Genomic DNA, 16,676 nt, shown 5'->3' with positions numbered 1-16,676 from the left:
CAGTTTTCCATGTTACATTATGTTCTTCAGTTTTCATTGCAGTTCTTTTAATAGAGAAAGAATATTACACAAAAGCCAAGCCGCTTATGAACTCGTCTTCTACGTACAAATGTATGCATATTTTGACCCAAGAAAATAAAGACTGGGAGAGAATTGGTTCCAACATTCCCCGGTAGCATCTCAGGTGTCACGCACAAAAGTGGTCTGCTAGACTGAGAATTCGCCTTGGAAAGTTGACTGAAAACGATCTGGTCTAAACATCGAGACTGGTGCAAGTATAAATGGGTTAGTAGATCTTCATCTAATAAAACAAAAACAACAAAGGCCAGCATATATTTTATCATTCCCTGACATCTGCTTTCGGATAAAAAACAGAAACCCAGCAGTTAAGAATCCGGACCCTTGTGGCCTTGCACACAAACAAGCTCCGGACATCACAAGAAACTGAAGAATACAGACCAGCGCCTGAAGCCGAACAACAAAAACAGGGACCCCTTGAGTACACAAAATAGGGTCACGATGAACAGCGCGGCACATCATGATCATCAGTTAGAAAATAATTCAAGTGTCACAAAATTCTTCCTCAAAACTCAAACTGTATTTCTATACTGTAAAACTATATCTGCCCTGCCGAACTAGTTAACTGATGGATGGGGAGCAGCGGCATACAGGATTTCCAATCTCATGGCGCAGACTGCGCTCACTCCCCAGTGTGTTACGGTGTGCAGTGGTCCCACCATGGGAGAGCCGGACCTGCCTGCCTCTTGATCTGCTTCGCCGCAGGGGCCGCACTAGTCGATGTTGTTCCGCGAAAAAGACGGCAACGGTGCGCCTTCTTGGGGCCGTAGGACGACGAGGACAAGGAACATCCCGAGCATCGGCAGAACCACGAGCCATTTCAGCAGCTTGAAGTAGTGCACGTGGAAGGTGAGCGAGTACTCGTCGGCGAAATGCAGCCCGTGTTTGTCCACCATCTCCACGAGCACAGTTCCTGTGGTTCTGACGGGCACGGTGGGGAGCTGCATCCGCTTGTGTCCTGGTTCATTGTAGACTTGACTGACCACAATGCGCCTGTCTCCCTGGTAATTCCCGGGGACGAGTAGAGTTACCTGAAACCCAGAAGTAGAATGGAGATAGTTTGGAGTTAGTAAAAGTATTTGGTTTGTCCGTCAGGTGAGGTTTTGGGCTGACAGGATGTACCGTGACATTGTAAGGAGCTTGATTCCCATAGGGAACCCTGTACTTGTCTACAATCTCAAATTCGACCCAGAAATGTTTACCCTCTTCGTCACGGAATGTCCTGGAACCATGCTTAACATAAATACCTTGACGGTTGTGCCTATATGCAGCATTATTCCTTCCTTGGTTTGATGATCTCCATTCCTACAACCAAGTTAGAATGAGAAGTAACCTTGTTACCATGCTTTTTATCCTCTATTTATAAACCAAGCTCAAGCAGAAGTTGCAAACAGTCCACCAAGGCTAAGCATCGCCTACCTTGAGAGGATGGTGTGGTGAAGGAGTGGAGAAGCAAAAGACATTGCCATTCATGGTAGTAACAATGAGATCAAGGTCATCTCCGCCATCCACATTGTCCGCCAAAACCATAGTGTACCTGTCAATGTGCAAAGCAGTGAGCTCATTCTGGTGAAATGCAAGTACAATATCCAAAAATGCTACCAAATGTCTTTAAGAGCAGAGAAGAAACGGCATACGAGGTCTCTCCAATGTCAACAACATCTGCACAGCCACTAGAGCCCTCGATCAAATACAGATAACCATCAAAGGACGTAGTAGCAAGGGTTAGTCCTTGCGTCTTTTCTCCATGTTTGCTCATGTCAACTAACAAGACAGGACTCATGATCCTTCCATGTGTTCTATATGGGAAAGGCTGAACTTTTGAGCCATCCTTTCCACTAAGAACGTAGATGTTTCCCGATACAGTTGGGACGACAATATCAGTGTGGCCATCTCCATTGACATCCCCGACAGTAGGTCGCTGTCATCATATGATCATAACAATCAGATTGAATATAGAAAAGCCTAGATGCGACAAAGTAAAGAAGACGAAGATGCTGCGATAGAAATGCGTCTGTGTGATAACTTTATTTTAACTAAAACAAAATATGATGTTTTGGATCCGTCTTGAACAATTTTTAATAGTACCAGAAGGCAGAATGGTTGAATATTAAGGAGATTGAAGCAAGATTCCGGATGAACCGTATTATCCTGAGCTAAACTAGGCAAGCAACTTCAGCATGTGTAGCCATTGCAGAGTATATGTCAAGAGACATGGATTACATCGGCATATGAATAGACAACCAAATTTATATAAGCATTCAGCTAACACCGTACAAAGAATAGGGTGAAACTTGCCTGTGGAACAAGGCTCTTCAGATGCACCTCCCAGATTTCGTCTCCCTCTGCAGTCCAAGCTGCTACATTACCATGCACATCAGCAGTGACCATCTCAATCTTACCATCATCATTGATGTCTGCTGCAATGACTGGTGCATGGATCTCAGCCATCTCAAGGGGGAAATTTTTCCTAGTCTTACCTATATTAACAAATCAACAACAAAGAGCTCATGGTTACTTCACATATATCAGCGCATCAAAGATAAAAGTATGAACAATGTGGAAATTCACTGTTTTCCCTATGAGGATTTCAGTGGATTATAAACGAATTTTCCAAATGAAAAATAGCATGATAAAAACTGATTGTACTTTACACCAGGTCTTGTACAATTCTAGTGAAGAAACACTAGGCTACGAGAGTTAAATGTATGCAGTATATGAAATGATAGCTCAGGCTAAATCTGCTTTTGGATGCAATACTACACATTATGAGGTTAAGAATTTACCGTGATGATCAAGAACATAAAACAAGCCATAGGAAGTTCCAACAAGGATATCCAAATTTCCATCACCATCCAAATCAACCACAGTTGGAGACGAATATGCATGGGCAAGGAATTTCCCGCTTTCGGTACTCAAATCGAGTTCTGCTGTCCATTTTACTTGTTTTGTGTCAAGGTTAAAAACAACTATACTGCTTGCAATATATTTTCCTATGTCAATCCCTCCTAGCTCTTTTAAATGCTCTGCGTTATCATAATACCTGCCAGTAAAAGACAGCAGATTACTAGGCTGCAAAAGGAACACCACCACGGTAACACAGGCTTTATATAATGAAGTGCTCACGTTGCGGTTGGAAGTTTTGCATTAAGAAAAAACATTTCAATCATAACGAAAAGATAGCACAGCAGATAAAAAAAACACCTAGATTTTAATTTAGTACCTTCAATTCATTACTGGAACAAGCATGATATAGAACAAAAACAATCAAAGCAAAGCATAAATTTAGTCAGGGAAGCAAATGCACAATCTAACTGAGACTAGCTATAAGCACCATCATCAACCAACCAGTCCATGCTAAGAGAGAACAAAGGGGTCCTATTTTTGAAAAAATAATCTTGGAGAGTATTAATGAAACATGTATTCAACATAGGACATCACAAATAAACTGGCATTCAGAGCTTCTTATGTATGAGTCATCATCCAGATGTCATGAGCAACACGCACGAAATGCATTAGTAGCAGACAAAGCAGCCTTACTCGCGGTCAAAGAAGTACGATACAGCAATAACCATTTCTTGTACATCATCATTGTCAATATCTGCAATTACCTGTAGAAAAAATGTCAAACAAAGTAACCAACTCAAGAACATTACTAGAACAAACATCAACATTTATGTAAAACGGAACAAACAGGTTCACTTACTGGGGTCGACAATATGTGAGCATCTATGCTCACATAATCTTCCGCTTTCTCATGCTCTTGTTCTGTCCAATCCTCGTCTCCCCACCAGGTCTCATTAACATAATCATCATAATCATAACTGTACTCTTCAGGGAGATCTTCTGCATCCCGAAACAAATCAAATGATGCATTAGCTTCCTCCTCTAAAGGCTCATCATTTTCAACAGTTGATTCTCCTGCTGTTCCTGCATCACTTCCATGAGTTTCTGCACTTCCCGTTTGATCATCACTTTTATCTGCTGTTTGAAGCAACCTTCTCTGAGCATGTGATGCACTCTCTGTCGTGGTTTTCGGATTTTTTGGCAACTCTGGATTCTCCTTTTCAGCGGTAGGATTAGGTTTTGTTTCGGCCGACTGTAGCTCAGATGGATGTTTCAAGGGATCAGCTCCCTGTGATGTGTTGGTTGTACTTCCTACAGTAATAAACAGAAAACGTCAAAATGCATCCTTCCTGCATCCACACACCCACAGCAGGACGGCATGGATAGTCCACTACCCACATCATAGTAGTGCAATGATTACTGTGTGCATGTAATGTCAAATTTCTTTAAAACATTATCAATCCTCATACTGGTGAGTGGTGACAACAGACAAATTGTACATTTATATACCAACTCAAATATGTGAAAAGTGAACTGCACAATCTACAAGTATAAATGAGCCTAGTCAACAAATATGTTCACCAAACAGCAATACTTTGTGGTGGGCGGTCAAGACAAAGTTTTTTAGTTTTCTCAGAGGGAAAAACACCAACACCAAACTAATAGCCCCTGATTCCAATGTAAAGAAACAGTACATATAACTTCGGTGAAGCCTGCCAGATACAAATTGCTAGAGAAAAATCTATACGTCCAAATGCAAAAATAAAACAAGGCATTAGTATAGACCAGTGAGAGATGTGGCATCAGATTATAAGCTAACTTACGTGACTGAGGTTCCTTTGAAGATTCATCACCAGCTGATTTGTCCTGAATGTTTGGGTGAGATTCCTCAGAAGCAGCTTGTTTCGCAATTGAACTGTCATTAACATCCGGATGGGAACGGTCTACTGGATCGGGATTTAGCCCAACGTGCCAATCTTTACGAACTTTCCTACGAGGTACCTCTAGCTTGTCCATCATCAGATAACCTGATATCCTACATAACAAACAAATAAAGATCTGCATGTCCATAGAAAAAAAAATGCCACATATTGAGTTCCTTACCTGAAGAAATTCACTACACCATTGTAAGTAGCCAACACTATTTCCCGTGTGCCATCCTTGTCAATGTCATAGAGAAGAGGACTTGAATGAACATTTGACTGGTGAAACGCAGGCCATCCTGGAATTAATGTTCCAACAAATATATATTTAATTAAAAAGAAAAACAAACCATACCAATTGAAAGAAGGATATGGATAACAGATATTCAACTGAGAGTTCTTCAGGACATAGCAGGGTGTTAGCGTATCTTAAACTAATATAATATAGTTCAGTTGAAATTTTTCATGAATATGTAACAAGGAGCTCAGCATAGCATGCCAAATGATAGGATGAAGCCTCACCTGGTAGTTTGTCTCCATCGGAACCTTCAAGCACTTCTAAGTAATGGACAAACGATGGCACCACTACTTCCAACTTTCCATCACTATCACGACAAAAAGAAGTTCATTCAAGTGTGTTTGAAATAGAATTATAAAAAGATAGAAGGCGCTAAGGCAGCAGCTGGAAGCAAAAAAAAGTGCATGCATCTGACATTTAAATATTTAATAAGTCAAATTTAGCATGTCTATGAAATGCTTGCACTTTGGACTTTGTAAGCTAAAATCATGTAGGGGAAACAAGCTACAGCTACTCTGTTTATGGTGATGATGTACTTATCTGATTTACCACATTATTACTATAGTGATCAAACAGAGGGAACACACTACTCCTTACAGAGCATGGAGCGATAATTTCGTCTTTAGGTAAGCAAAAAAGGATGGAAACATGAAATGATCAAGTACATATTACACAGACCGTGTGATACTAATGGCAGAAGAGGCTAAATAACTTCTCAAGCATATACCTGTTGATATCAGCAATCAGTGGACTTGCATAAATGCTCGAACTAACTTCGGTCTGCCATCTCAGCTCCACATGTTTTGGACACTTGGTACTCAACAATGCATCTTCATCACTACAGAAGGTTTACAGATGTTATATTATTAAGTGTATACATCAAGCCGTACAGATTGCTGACATTATTTGCCTAGGCACCTTTGAAATATGTAATGTGCATAATGGTTAGATACAACACATATCCTCTGGTCTAACTAAATTACTAAAGAAAGTTGTGTGCTTGTACCATTTGCAGGTCAGCAGGTGTGCACATAAATCAGGTCATGGATAAAAGCACTTCACTTGAGTTGGAGTCTTCTTTAGTGAAAGAAAAAAACAATACTAAACATCAATAATTTGAAGAAAAACGTATATTAATCTAACAAACCAAGATACTCCATTTACAGATATAAAATGTAGTGAGCATTCTATTAAATAACTATGCATTGTGCTCCCTGTATGGTGTTTTCTAGCAGTTTTAAGAATTAATGTGCCAGTGAAATTCAGGAGCAGCAGAAGCATTAGCATCGTTGATATCTAATGCCACATGATATCTATGTGGACAAGTTCGAAGCTATATTTAGTTCTATCCGAGATCAGCAGATGTTCCAGACAACAATTTTGCAGAAGCCATACATGGATCCATGATTTTTCTGTGAATTTCAGGAGATACTCGTGTTTATCGCAACTTTCACTGTAAAGAGCTATCATAAAACTACACTTCTAAGAGGCGTCGGTGAAGTTCTTACTAGGTTTTGGTTGTAGGCCTCACAGAAGCAAGAGTTTTTCACCTTTTCAGCTCACTATTTTGTCTTTTCATTCTTTTTCTAGGTTGGGTGTGGTAGAAGGGGGGGGGGGGGGCTATAAGAGCTTAGTGGGTTTTAACTCTTATGGGAACATGGGATATGAGCAAAATTGCTGGGTAAAAATTCCCCAGGGCCCAATGATCCCACAGTTTGATAGATGAGGACATGCAATCAGATTATGTGCATCATATGTGCAGGCCAAATGGAGCTCAGGTTCATACTTAAGCAACCAGACCAATGTGTATCAGGATTTGGAATAGCATTCTCCTGCACAAGTAGCCTGCTTAACTATAACATGACATAGAACATCAGGTTCAGATACGATGAGTTCATTGCATCTTATAGATCAACTAGCAATGTGAAACGTCGATACTCAACTAGTACACAATAATTTAAGCACTAAATATGCCAATTACAGAAATCATACAGTGGTTTAACATAGTTTGTGGGCATAGCGTCATTCTAAGCATAAACAGAGCCTCTGGCGTGAAGGCATGGACAGAGCACTGGTACAGTAATCACGCGCAAACTGGTTCGGGTCAACAACATCAACGAGGCTACGAAGAACCGCACAGGAAATGGTTCACGCCAACGGATGCAGCGAGCCTAGCAGAAGCAACGGAATCTAACATATCATCTGATCGTTTCCGGCGCCGAGGATCTAGCAGCGATCCCAAATCTAGAGCGACTCGCGGGGAGGGGCGGCTGGGCAGGGGGGGAGCGCGACTCACAGGTGGGGGTATCCGAGCATGTCGTCGCTGGCCTCGCGCTGGCGGAACTTGTTGGTCGTGTTCGCAGCATCCTCCCCCGCGGCGGCCGCGCCCGCCGCGAGGAGGGCGCACACGGCGAGGGCGAGGAGGGGACGCATCTGCGGCCGAAGGAGCCTCGGGGTCCGCGGGGCGGCGGTCGCGACGCGCCGCAACGAGGCGGCGGCGAGGGGGGAGGAGATCTCGGCCCGGCGGGCGAGTGGCAGAGCGGGGGTGGAGTGGTGGGGGAGTCGGAGGGGAGCGAGCAGGAGGACGAACTCGGAGCGAGCCGCTCGTCGGGGTGGAACGCTGGAATGGCGGAGGAAACGAGGGGGGTTTGTGTAAAGCTGCGGGTCATTTTGGTCTCCTCTCTCTGATGGGTGGGCCCGAGGTGATTAGCCTGACCGGTGGGTCCCCTCACCCCGGAGTGCTTCGTCGCACAAATCAGATTTCAGTTTTCGCCCGGGTTTTCGTTAAGAGCATTGCTATGCACAGTTGCACACGATGCACAGTGGACGATTTGTGCCCCACACAACATATCAGTGCGTCCATGCTAATCATGAAAGTGGTGTGGACGGCTGGATTAGCATCGTGCAGTCGTCGTGCAGCCAGTTTACCGTCCGCAGAGCAGTTTCGTTTCGTTAATAACCGAACAATTCTCTACTACTTAATAAATGGATGAAAGAAATCTTTTGTCTCTCTTTCAAAAAAAATCATCAAGCCATGTATCTCCCGGCAAACCAAGAGGATGAGGGGATTATATTTAAAATTTAAAAAAAATCAAAAGCAACTCAGCATGAAAGTTTTTTTCCCACTAGGTCTCGCGACTTAAGGTTTCCACTTCTCCGCCAGGGACTTTCTCTGACTTGAGTCCACCGTATCCACTTCTGCACATACGATTATTTCTATCTGATTTCTGCACGACACATGTTAAAAGCCATCCATCACTTATGCTTCATGGGTTGCGGTCATCGATCACAACTTCGTACAAAAATCAGACGCCAAGGTGTCATATCATAGTGATTTTGATCCACCACTTCTCCTAATCCTCCTCCCAACCAATCTTGCATGCTGGAGCGGGCTACGGGGATGGCTTGTCCACTCACATGGCCTTGGCGATGACTTGTGTCTGTTGGGTATTGATTGGTTTATGGTTTTAGGGTTCAATGGGGGTGCCGAAATAAAACTTGAGTGTAAGTAGCAAGATCAGTGGAGGCCCTGGTAGAACCAAAGATGATCGATGACACGTTGTGGGGATTGGTTTTGGAGAAAGAGGAGTTTGAGGATGTTGTTTTTGAAGAAACAAATGATGTGGTGAATGAATGAATCGAGTGGATGGCGATTGCGTAGGTGCATAGGAAGAATCACTTCACGTCTCATGCTTTCTTTGCTCACATGAGGGTTGCGGTCCAGAAGATCAAATTCCGGGGGAAACCTCTTTTGTATTATGCAGTGTTTCTTGCCCAGGGGATTAGTTGAAAATTTTAGAGGGCGACCTCGTGGACTTAGGGTTTCTCAAAGTTCGGACAAAGCACATATTAAGATGACAATTTTTCATACAAACACTATAAAAAATCATTAAACCCTTTAAGCGTCGCTACAATGGCGCTCGCTGGGTGAGTCCACCTGGGCGATTTTACTGTGCCCAGTTAACACCTTCCTCAGATAAAACTAGCGATAACCGTTAAAAAAAACTAGCGATGGAGCAATCTTCTCCACGAAACCACGCCCTCTCTCTCGTTTCATCTCACCTGCCGCCGCAAGTGCCCCACGCACGCGGCCTCCTCTCCCCTCGTGTGATCCGCTCTCCCACATAGTCACACACGTCGTCACCTAGAGTGGTGGGAGGAGAGGGCGACGACGGCAGTTTTGATCTGTGATCTTCCTCGATGCGGATGGCAGGGTATCGATCTGGCGCAGGAGGTAGCGACCCGACGAGGGCAAGGGCGCCGATCTCCCTCCTCCTGCTCCCAATCGTCGGCGCGGCCACCATCAACCTGATCCGCACCACCTCAGGTGCACTCACTCTTTCCCTCTCTACAGCACTTGGATCTCTATTCTTCTCCCCCTTTCTCTATTAACCGGTGATGAACAAATTAGTGTCCCTGCATCTTGTTAGTTAGTAGTATTAAGAAAATGAAAGTTGTTTTGGATTTGGTATGGACTATGAAGATGCGTGTGTGTGTACGAATATTGGTGTTGTTTGTTTTAGGATTGCGGAATTGTTCCCTTTGGTTTGAAGGAACTGGGCAGGATTGGAATTGAATCATTAAACTACTGTTAGGATCTGAATTGGGTAGAATCCATGCCATGATGTTGAATCTTCTTACTGTTAGCTTTTGATGCAGCAGTGGACAGTATAAGATTGTTTGCTGAATCAGCCCATGCTCACATGAATAATTGGTCGCAATTTTTGTCCTTTCGCTTCTAATAAACTAGAGTGTGCTCTTCTTTATCAATTCTTTTTGGAAGAATCAGGCTATAATAAACAAAATATATTCAGAGACTCAAAAAGGTCTAATAATCAGTCAACGGTGATTATTGGCTTATCCTGAAGGTGCACTCATTAAAATTGGATACTAACATGTCTATTTGTTGGGATTCAGAAAGTTGGCTTATCTTTTCTTTTGTCAGGTTTATAACGATGCATATCTTACATATGCAGAATGATCTTTAGAATAGTGTATTCGTTCCTGTTGATCCAGAATGGCTGAACTAAAAATTCGATACTACTATCTGGAAGTCTATTGAGTTTGCTGTATAGAATGTATATTTAACTTCCTTACTAATCAATGTTTAGATATCCCATTGATGGCCTGAGATGAGCCGTTGGATTCTTACAAGTGCAAACTATGAACAACGTAAGTTATATTAACACTTATTTCATAGTTTGCACTAGATATATGGATGCACACATTATTTTATATCACTGATCAGATTGTGGAAGGTTTGTGATTTGTTGCGCCATTTTAGAAAGAGAACTGAGCGAGGAAAGACATTCTTTTGCAAATTAAAACTGAATGTGTATGTATCCTTATTGTATTGAAGCAACAACAAAGTTTAAGTTCTGTTTTCGTAAACAGCAAATTAATTGCAGACTGAAATTTTTCCTCCCAGATACACATCTGGTGGTTGATGAAAATCATATACTGGTCAGATTGTGGGAGGTTTATGATTAGTTGCGCCATTCACTTTTAGAAATAGAACTGAGATATGAAAGCCACTCTTTTGCAAATTAAAACTGAATGTGCAGGTTTGTATTGAAGCAACAACAAAGTTTAAGTTCTGATTTTGTAGATAAAAAATTAATTGCAGACTGAAAATTTTCCTCCCAGATACACATCTGGTAGTTGATGAAAATCATCATTATAATACTGTGATTTTAGAGTAGTATGATTTTGAAAAAAAAATACACGCCAAACTCGGCCTAAGCGATGTCATATGAAATCTGGCTTCCATAGTTTATACTCCCTCCGTCCGGAAATACTTGTCCTGAAAATGGTTGTATCTAGACTTATTTTAGTTATAGATACATCCATTTTATTCATTTCTAGGACAAGTATTTCCGGACGAAGGTAGTACTAAAGGCATCATTTTTCAGGTGGTATATACAACTGTACACAACTTAATTTCTTCTAAAAAATTCTTATTTCAAAAGCTACCTGAGCTCGCCACTATCCTTGCTTATACAAGCTAATAAACTTAGTTTTGTCTGTCTTTTGTTTCATATTCTTGTCATTTACTTAGATGTTTCTGGGCTGAATTATGTGGAAGGTCACAATGACTGCACCTGCATCAGAATGTGTTTCTAGGGAGGGTTTCTTTTATGTTCATTAAAATATGTATGCTTACTAACCCTAAATCATTCCTTCTGGTTGACTATAGGAGATTTTATACCTATTGCTCAAGTATTTCATGAGGTAATTTACTACCTTCAGTGGTTCACATTTACTATAAATGATAATTTTGAGGCCATGTATGTTCTGATGTTCTCATAAATGGAATCATCCTTAAGTGTGGTAGTATAGGTGTACGTACTCCGTAAATATTATTTTTCCAGGAAGTTCCTATACTAGGTAAGAAGTGTTTGTTTGAAATACTAGATAGATGCTCATTGGATAATTTATGAATGATGGGAAATGCTTACAACAAACGTGAGGGTGGACCTGGATGAGAGCCACGGCACAACCTTGTCATGTGCAACGTATGTGTCGATGGGAATGGCCAGCAACCAAAAGGTGAAGTCACCGAGCAGACTGACAAGTGTTGTCACCGCCGCAACGTATGCTATACGGAAGCATGGGTGCATAGCATAAGCTAACTGGTTTCCTTTGCTCGGAGTTGTACTTGTTAACTTTGCTCTGGGTTAATCATAGTTGCTGTCATTGTTGGCATGTGGCCTTGTAATTCGTTCAGAGCGACATAAATTCAACCAACAGATCCTGCTGAGGAGCGTGTTGTTGCGCATGATCTGTCCGTTGCTCGATGGCGCAGCAGAGTGTCGGCACGGATCGCTCTGGTCTAGAGTGTGTGCCTATTTACTCATTGCCTTTGTTTTTCTGTGTTCTTTCTGGTAGGGCTGAACTGATGAAAAAAGCAAATGGGACATGCATTTTGCTCATTGGAGGTGAATGATTCCCCTTGTCTTCCTTAGGACGATGGTGATGAGGATACCGGGGAGATTGAAAACCTACTGATATGCTGATTGTTTGTGCACATAATGAGGATGGACTCAATTCTCTTTAGGCAAGTTTCAAGTTAGAAACTCTTTCTTCGCATTAGCCATGAATGTCGCTGTCGTTCTTTTTGTCTGACTTTGGTACTCTTCTGCCAACAAGAACGAAAAGAGACCTTTATGTGAAATATTATTCTGATTGGACCGAATACATTTGTATTCTTAAATTTAGTTGATATTCGTACAGTGCTATTTAGTGTTTGGGCACTGAATATGTCAGTACAACAGTTTCCATTTTTTAAATCTGCATTTCTCTCTCTGTTCTAGACATTACTAGCTCATATAGTATGTATGTCCGGTTATATGCATGTAAGATGTGGCATGTAAAACTTTATTATCTATGACAGGTAAGTAAAGTGGAAGAATGGGATGACGGGGATCTTAATATGTACGTTCATCACCATGTCCCTCTCAGAATTTCCACTATGCATGGCTTGGATGGATTTTAACTTTAAGGATGGCTAGAAAGAAGGTAAAACTGTGGTATCACTTGAGTTTTGAGAAGCAAGGAGTTCCTATTTATTTCTGTAAAAAAATTAAAAAAACTAAGGCCTTTTCTATTCCTCATGTTGTTGCTTCCTCAAGATCCCTTTTTATTGGGAATTTCATTGTTGTTGGCACTGTAGATCCTGCAATTGAAATACGAGGTTGTTACTTCAAGTTGTTTTGCTTTAGAAATATTTATGTTTTGTTGTTGGACTTTGATGTTATTAAGAGGATGATGAGGTCAGGCCGCATGTTGTGCTAGGAGGATTTTTAGAAAACCAAGAAAAGGTTAAGAGAGAAAAGGTATGCTACTCCCTCCAATCCATATTACTTGCCGGTCAAACATATGTATCTTGCACTGAAATATGTTTAGATACATCCGTTTGAGCGACAAGTAATATGGATCGAGGGGAGTACTATATTTCATTGTTGAGCTACTTTGAACTTTGTTATTGCTTCTCATGAGATGATTCACTAATTAGCTATCTTAAATACTCCTTCTCTTGTTCCGTTGTAAAGTCTTACTAAAAAAATTATGCAATTTCCCTAGAATTTCCATGGCAATCTCAGTAGGTTATCATGTGGGACATCTGCAATCTGGTCTCGTAATTGATAATTTAAGCTAGACTAGATTGAGATTGGTGGGTATGTGATCTAATATTGTGGCAGTCTGTTGCATGTGTAGCTTACTAGCTTGTGATCCCCAAAATGCGCGAAAATGACTAGTTGAGGTCCAGGCTAATTCTGGTGAATGGGTCCTCACATTATTTTTGTGCCCGGTCAGATTAATCATTGTAGTAGTCATTATGGAATCATCACATTCAACAATATGAGCAAAATCTTGCATTATCTTGCTCAGATTTTTCCCACTGAGCTGGACAAGACCAAATATACAGTCACTTCAGTTTCTTATTTTCTGAAATTTAACTCTATTTGGTAGATATATGTAGCTCATCTATAAGTACAGGTTGATATTACGGTGATATTAATACATTGAATTATTTGGAAAGAACAGAATGTCAGAGAGTTTGAGGCTATTATTGGTGAGACATCCTGGAGAGTTGCAAGTTGCTTGTCTTGTTTCGAATCATGTTCCTGTTGTTTTCCCTCTGCTGAGAGTGTATTATGTGGGAAGTGTAATCATCATGCTCTCTGAGGCCATGTAGAGTTGCAGCATTGTTTTCTTGAAAATTGACCTTGTAAATTCTTGTTTTCTTATAATTGATCATGTAACCCTTTGAGATAACTTATTGGTTGCTATTGATTGTGGTTAAGCTCCTCCATTTCGCTGGAATGTGCCAAACAAAACGCAAAAAAGAAATTAAAATGGGCGCCACCTACCTGGCACCGCAGAGCTTCCGCTCAGCCGGCGCACCATGGGTGCGCCCCAACCACTAGTTGAACATGAAGTGTTGCATTGTCAGCAAGCCCAAGGTGTCGTGTGGGTTGGAGGAACGGTAAATTTTCCGTGCTTGCATGAAATTATTTGCAACTAGTCAGCTAGTAACATCAATGTAGTTGAATTTGTGGGGTTCCTGAGCCCAAACAAGAGCTTACAACGGTTTCACAAACATATCTAGCGTACAACATAAACTATACCCTAGTCAAACAAATACAAAATATTGTGTTATACTCAAATCATTACACATGCCTCTACATATCTAGGCTCTTGAGGACCATGGGAAGACCAAACTTGGGCCGTAGTGTGATCACATCCATGGGGACATGGACATACTTAGGGGATAGGAAGAAGGAGAACCTCTGAAGAATCATGACGATCACAACCTTGGCCTCGATCATCGCGAAGTTTTGCCCAATGCACGACCTTGGCCCACCAGAGAAAGATAAGAATGCATTAGGATGCTTTGCTGCCCGCATCACTCCGTTTTCGAACCTGAGAGGATTGAATTCATGGGCATCCTCTCCCCATACCTCCTTGTCACGGTGTATCGTCGCGATGGGGATGGTCAGGACCGTGCCTTTGGGCACTGTGATGCCACCGACCTCAAGATCTGAACCTGCCTTTCTCTGAATGGTCGACAAAGGACTGTATAACCTAAGAGTTTCTAGCAGGAACATGTTGACTAGCTTCAGTTTGTTGAGCACGTCACCGGTGGGAACCTCATTGCCGCACTCCCCCACCACCTCTGCCCTGAGCTTTTGCTGCCATTCTGGATGTGTGCTTAGCAAGAACATGGTCCATGAAAGCATGTGCGAGCTAGTGTCGTGTCCAGCAAAGAAGAAGGTCTTGCACTCGTCTATGATCTCGTCCATGCTTAGAAGCGGTTCGTGACTGTGCTCCTCCGGAGCGCACGCCTCCAACATCAGCCCGAGCAGGTCGTTTCCGTAGCCCATGGTGTCCTTGGTTGCGAGCCGACTCTTGATGATGTCGGTGAGCATGCCCCTCACCTCCTTGTCGAGCCTCCATATCTTGAGGTTCTTTTGCGTTGGAAGGTACCTGATGATCATCGAATTCCATGAACACATGCATGCTCAAAATATACAGATTATAATCTTGTATTGGTTTGAACCAAGTTACAAAATGAAAAAAGAAGCAAGTAGTTAAGCACCTAAATGCCCGGATTTGGACATTGTAAACGGTGGAGAAGGCAAGGAACAGGAGCTCCCTCTGCGCCAGAAAGACTCGTTTCCCCTCTCTGTAGCTAGCTCCGAACGCCGTGTGGGAGATGACGTCCGCGGTTAGCTCCTCGAACTGGCCGCCCAGCTCGATCTCCGCCGCGCCGCCTCCGTCGTCCACCTTCGCTTTCCACTCCGACATGATTGACCTTGCACAGTCCGACATGGTCGCCGTCATCATCTGTCGCTCGTACCAATAGCAGCTGTTAAGTTAGCGCTGGAGCTGGATGACAGTATGACACCCGTCGATCGTGTGTTCCTCCGTACGTACCTTGAGCTTGTCCATGTTGAAGGCAGGGTGGACGACCTTGCGGTGGCGCTTCCACTCGTCGCCGTCGGCGAACACGAGCCCTTTGCCGAGCAGGCGGGCGATGTGCGGGTTCCCGGTGTTCTTGGGGTACAGCCCGCCGCGGTCCAGGAGCACCTGGCTCACCATGCTCACGTCCGCCACGCACAGGGTCGGCCGTGCTCCGAACCAGTACAAGAACGTGCGTCCTGCAGTGCACAGAGCACAGGGTCGGCATGGAATCATGGAAGGAATTACAGATGCAGACCGATGAGTTTGGTACCGTGGATGGGGATCCATTCGCGCATGTGCGGCTGCACCAACGGGACGAGGTCGTGGGAGCCGACGTCCAGCACGGCGCCGGCGATGGCGGCGCGGAGCCGCTTGATCTCGCCGAGGTTCCCGGCCAGGAACCTGTAGCCCGGCCCGCCCACGCCCTGCGCACGGAGCTGCCGGGCGATGGCGCGCGGCCTCCACACCAGCGTGCTCAGCGCCCACGACGCCAGCACCGCCGCCGCCGCCGCCACAACCGCCCACACGAAATCCATCGGTGGCTGGACCTGCAGCTTGCACGCGCGTACGGCTCGGTGCGGTGGCGGAGAAGAAAATCTGAAAATGTCAGCGACGACCTGCATGTATGCCTGCGCTTCTGCTCTTGGACAGTAGTGAGCTGAGAGTGACCGGGAAATGCGTGTGAATGAAGCCAAATTTTCCATCGATCTCGTGCACGCAAGCGACCAGATCCGCCATTGCAGCCGGGACATTTCATTTCTATACAGATAGTGGGGATCCAGGCGCAGATTTCAGTGACATCGTGCCCTCGTGCCTCCGTTGACTAAGTGATTAACTGGACTTTCTTTGCGGTGGTCAGCAGGATTAGATTACACGTAGATGGACTAACTTACTCACACACCTTGCGAGGATGCAGATATGTGGGTGCGGGTGACTTGAATCCTTTCATGGCTGGTGGAAGGCTGTGTTAAGACGTGACAGTTCAGTTTGGCCACGTCGACCGGGGATCCTAAGTTTTTTTTTTGAAGTTCACTTCTCACTTTATTAAACTAACGAAGGAATTT

General features: G+C 43.4%; 2 protein-coding genes across 2 annotated transcripts; both read right to left on the bottom strand.

Moving 5' to 3' along the window:
- Positions 1-302: 302 nt before the first annotated feature.
- LOC123123552 (protein DEFECTIVE IN EXINE FORMATION 1) lies at positions 303-7,770 on the bottom strand. Its single transcript, XM_044544077.1, has 13 exons — positions 7,442-7,770; positions 5,873-5,983; positions 5,370-5,452; positions 5,029-5,146; positions 4,749-4,960; positions 3,785-4,236; positions 3,619-3,689; positions 2,865-3,121; positions 2,377-2,558; positions 1,716-1,999; positions 1,498-1,615; positions 1,201-1,383; positions 303-1,109 (listed from the first exon to the last, which is right to left on the bottom strand). Exons 1-13 carry the CDS (start codon positions 7,576-7,578, stop codon positions 792-794), a joined length of 2,526 nt encoding a protein of 841 aa, XP_044400012.1. The 5' UTR covers positions 7,579-7,770; the 3' UTR covers positions 303-791.
- A 6,412-nt stretch (positions 7,771-14,182) lies between these two features.
- LOC123126026 (cytochrome P450 709B1) lies at positions 14,183-16,308 on the bottom strand. Its single transcript, XM_044546444.1, has 4 exons — positions 15,884-16,308; positions 15,586-15,809; positions 15,248-15,495; positions 14,183-15,135 (listed from the first exon to the last, which is right to left on the bottom strand). The coding sequence occupies exons 1-4, from the start codon at positions 16,233-16,235 to the stop codon at positions 14,331-14,333; spliced, it is 1,629 nt and encodes a 542-aa protein (XP_044402379.1). The 5' UTR covers positions 16,236-16,308; the 3' UTR covers positions 14,183-14,330.
- Positions 16,309-16,676: the final 368 nt, after the last annotated feature.

The sequence above is a fragment of the Triticum aestivum genome, chromosome 5D (assembly GCF_018294505.1).
Source record: "Triticum aestivum cultivar Chinese Spring chromosome 5D, IWGSC CS RefSeq v2.1, whole genome shotgun sequence".
NCBI classification, from domain to species: Eukaryota; Viridiplantae; Streptophyta; class Magnoliopsida; order Poales; family Poaceae; genus Triticum; species Triticum aestivum.
Note: the sequence above shows the minus strand (reverse complement) of the source record. Positions and strands in the feature narration are given on the sequence as shown.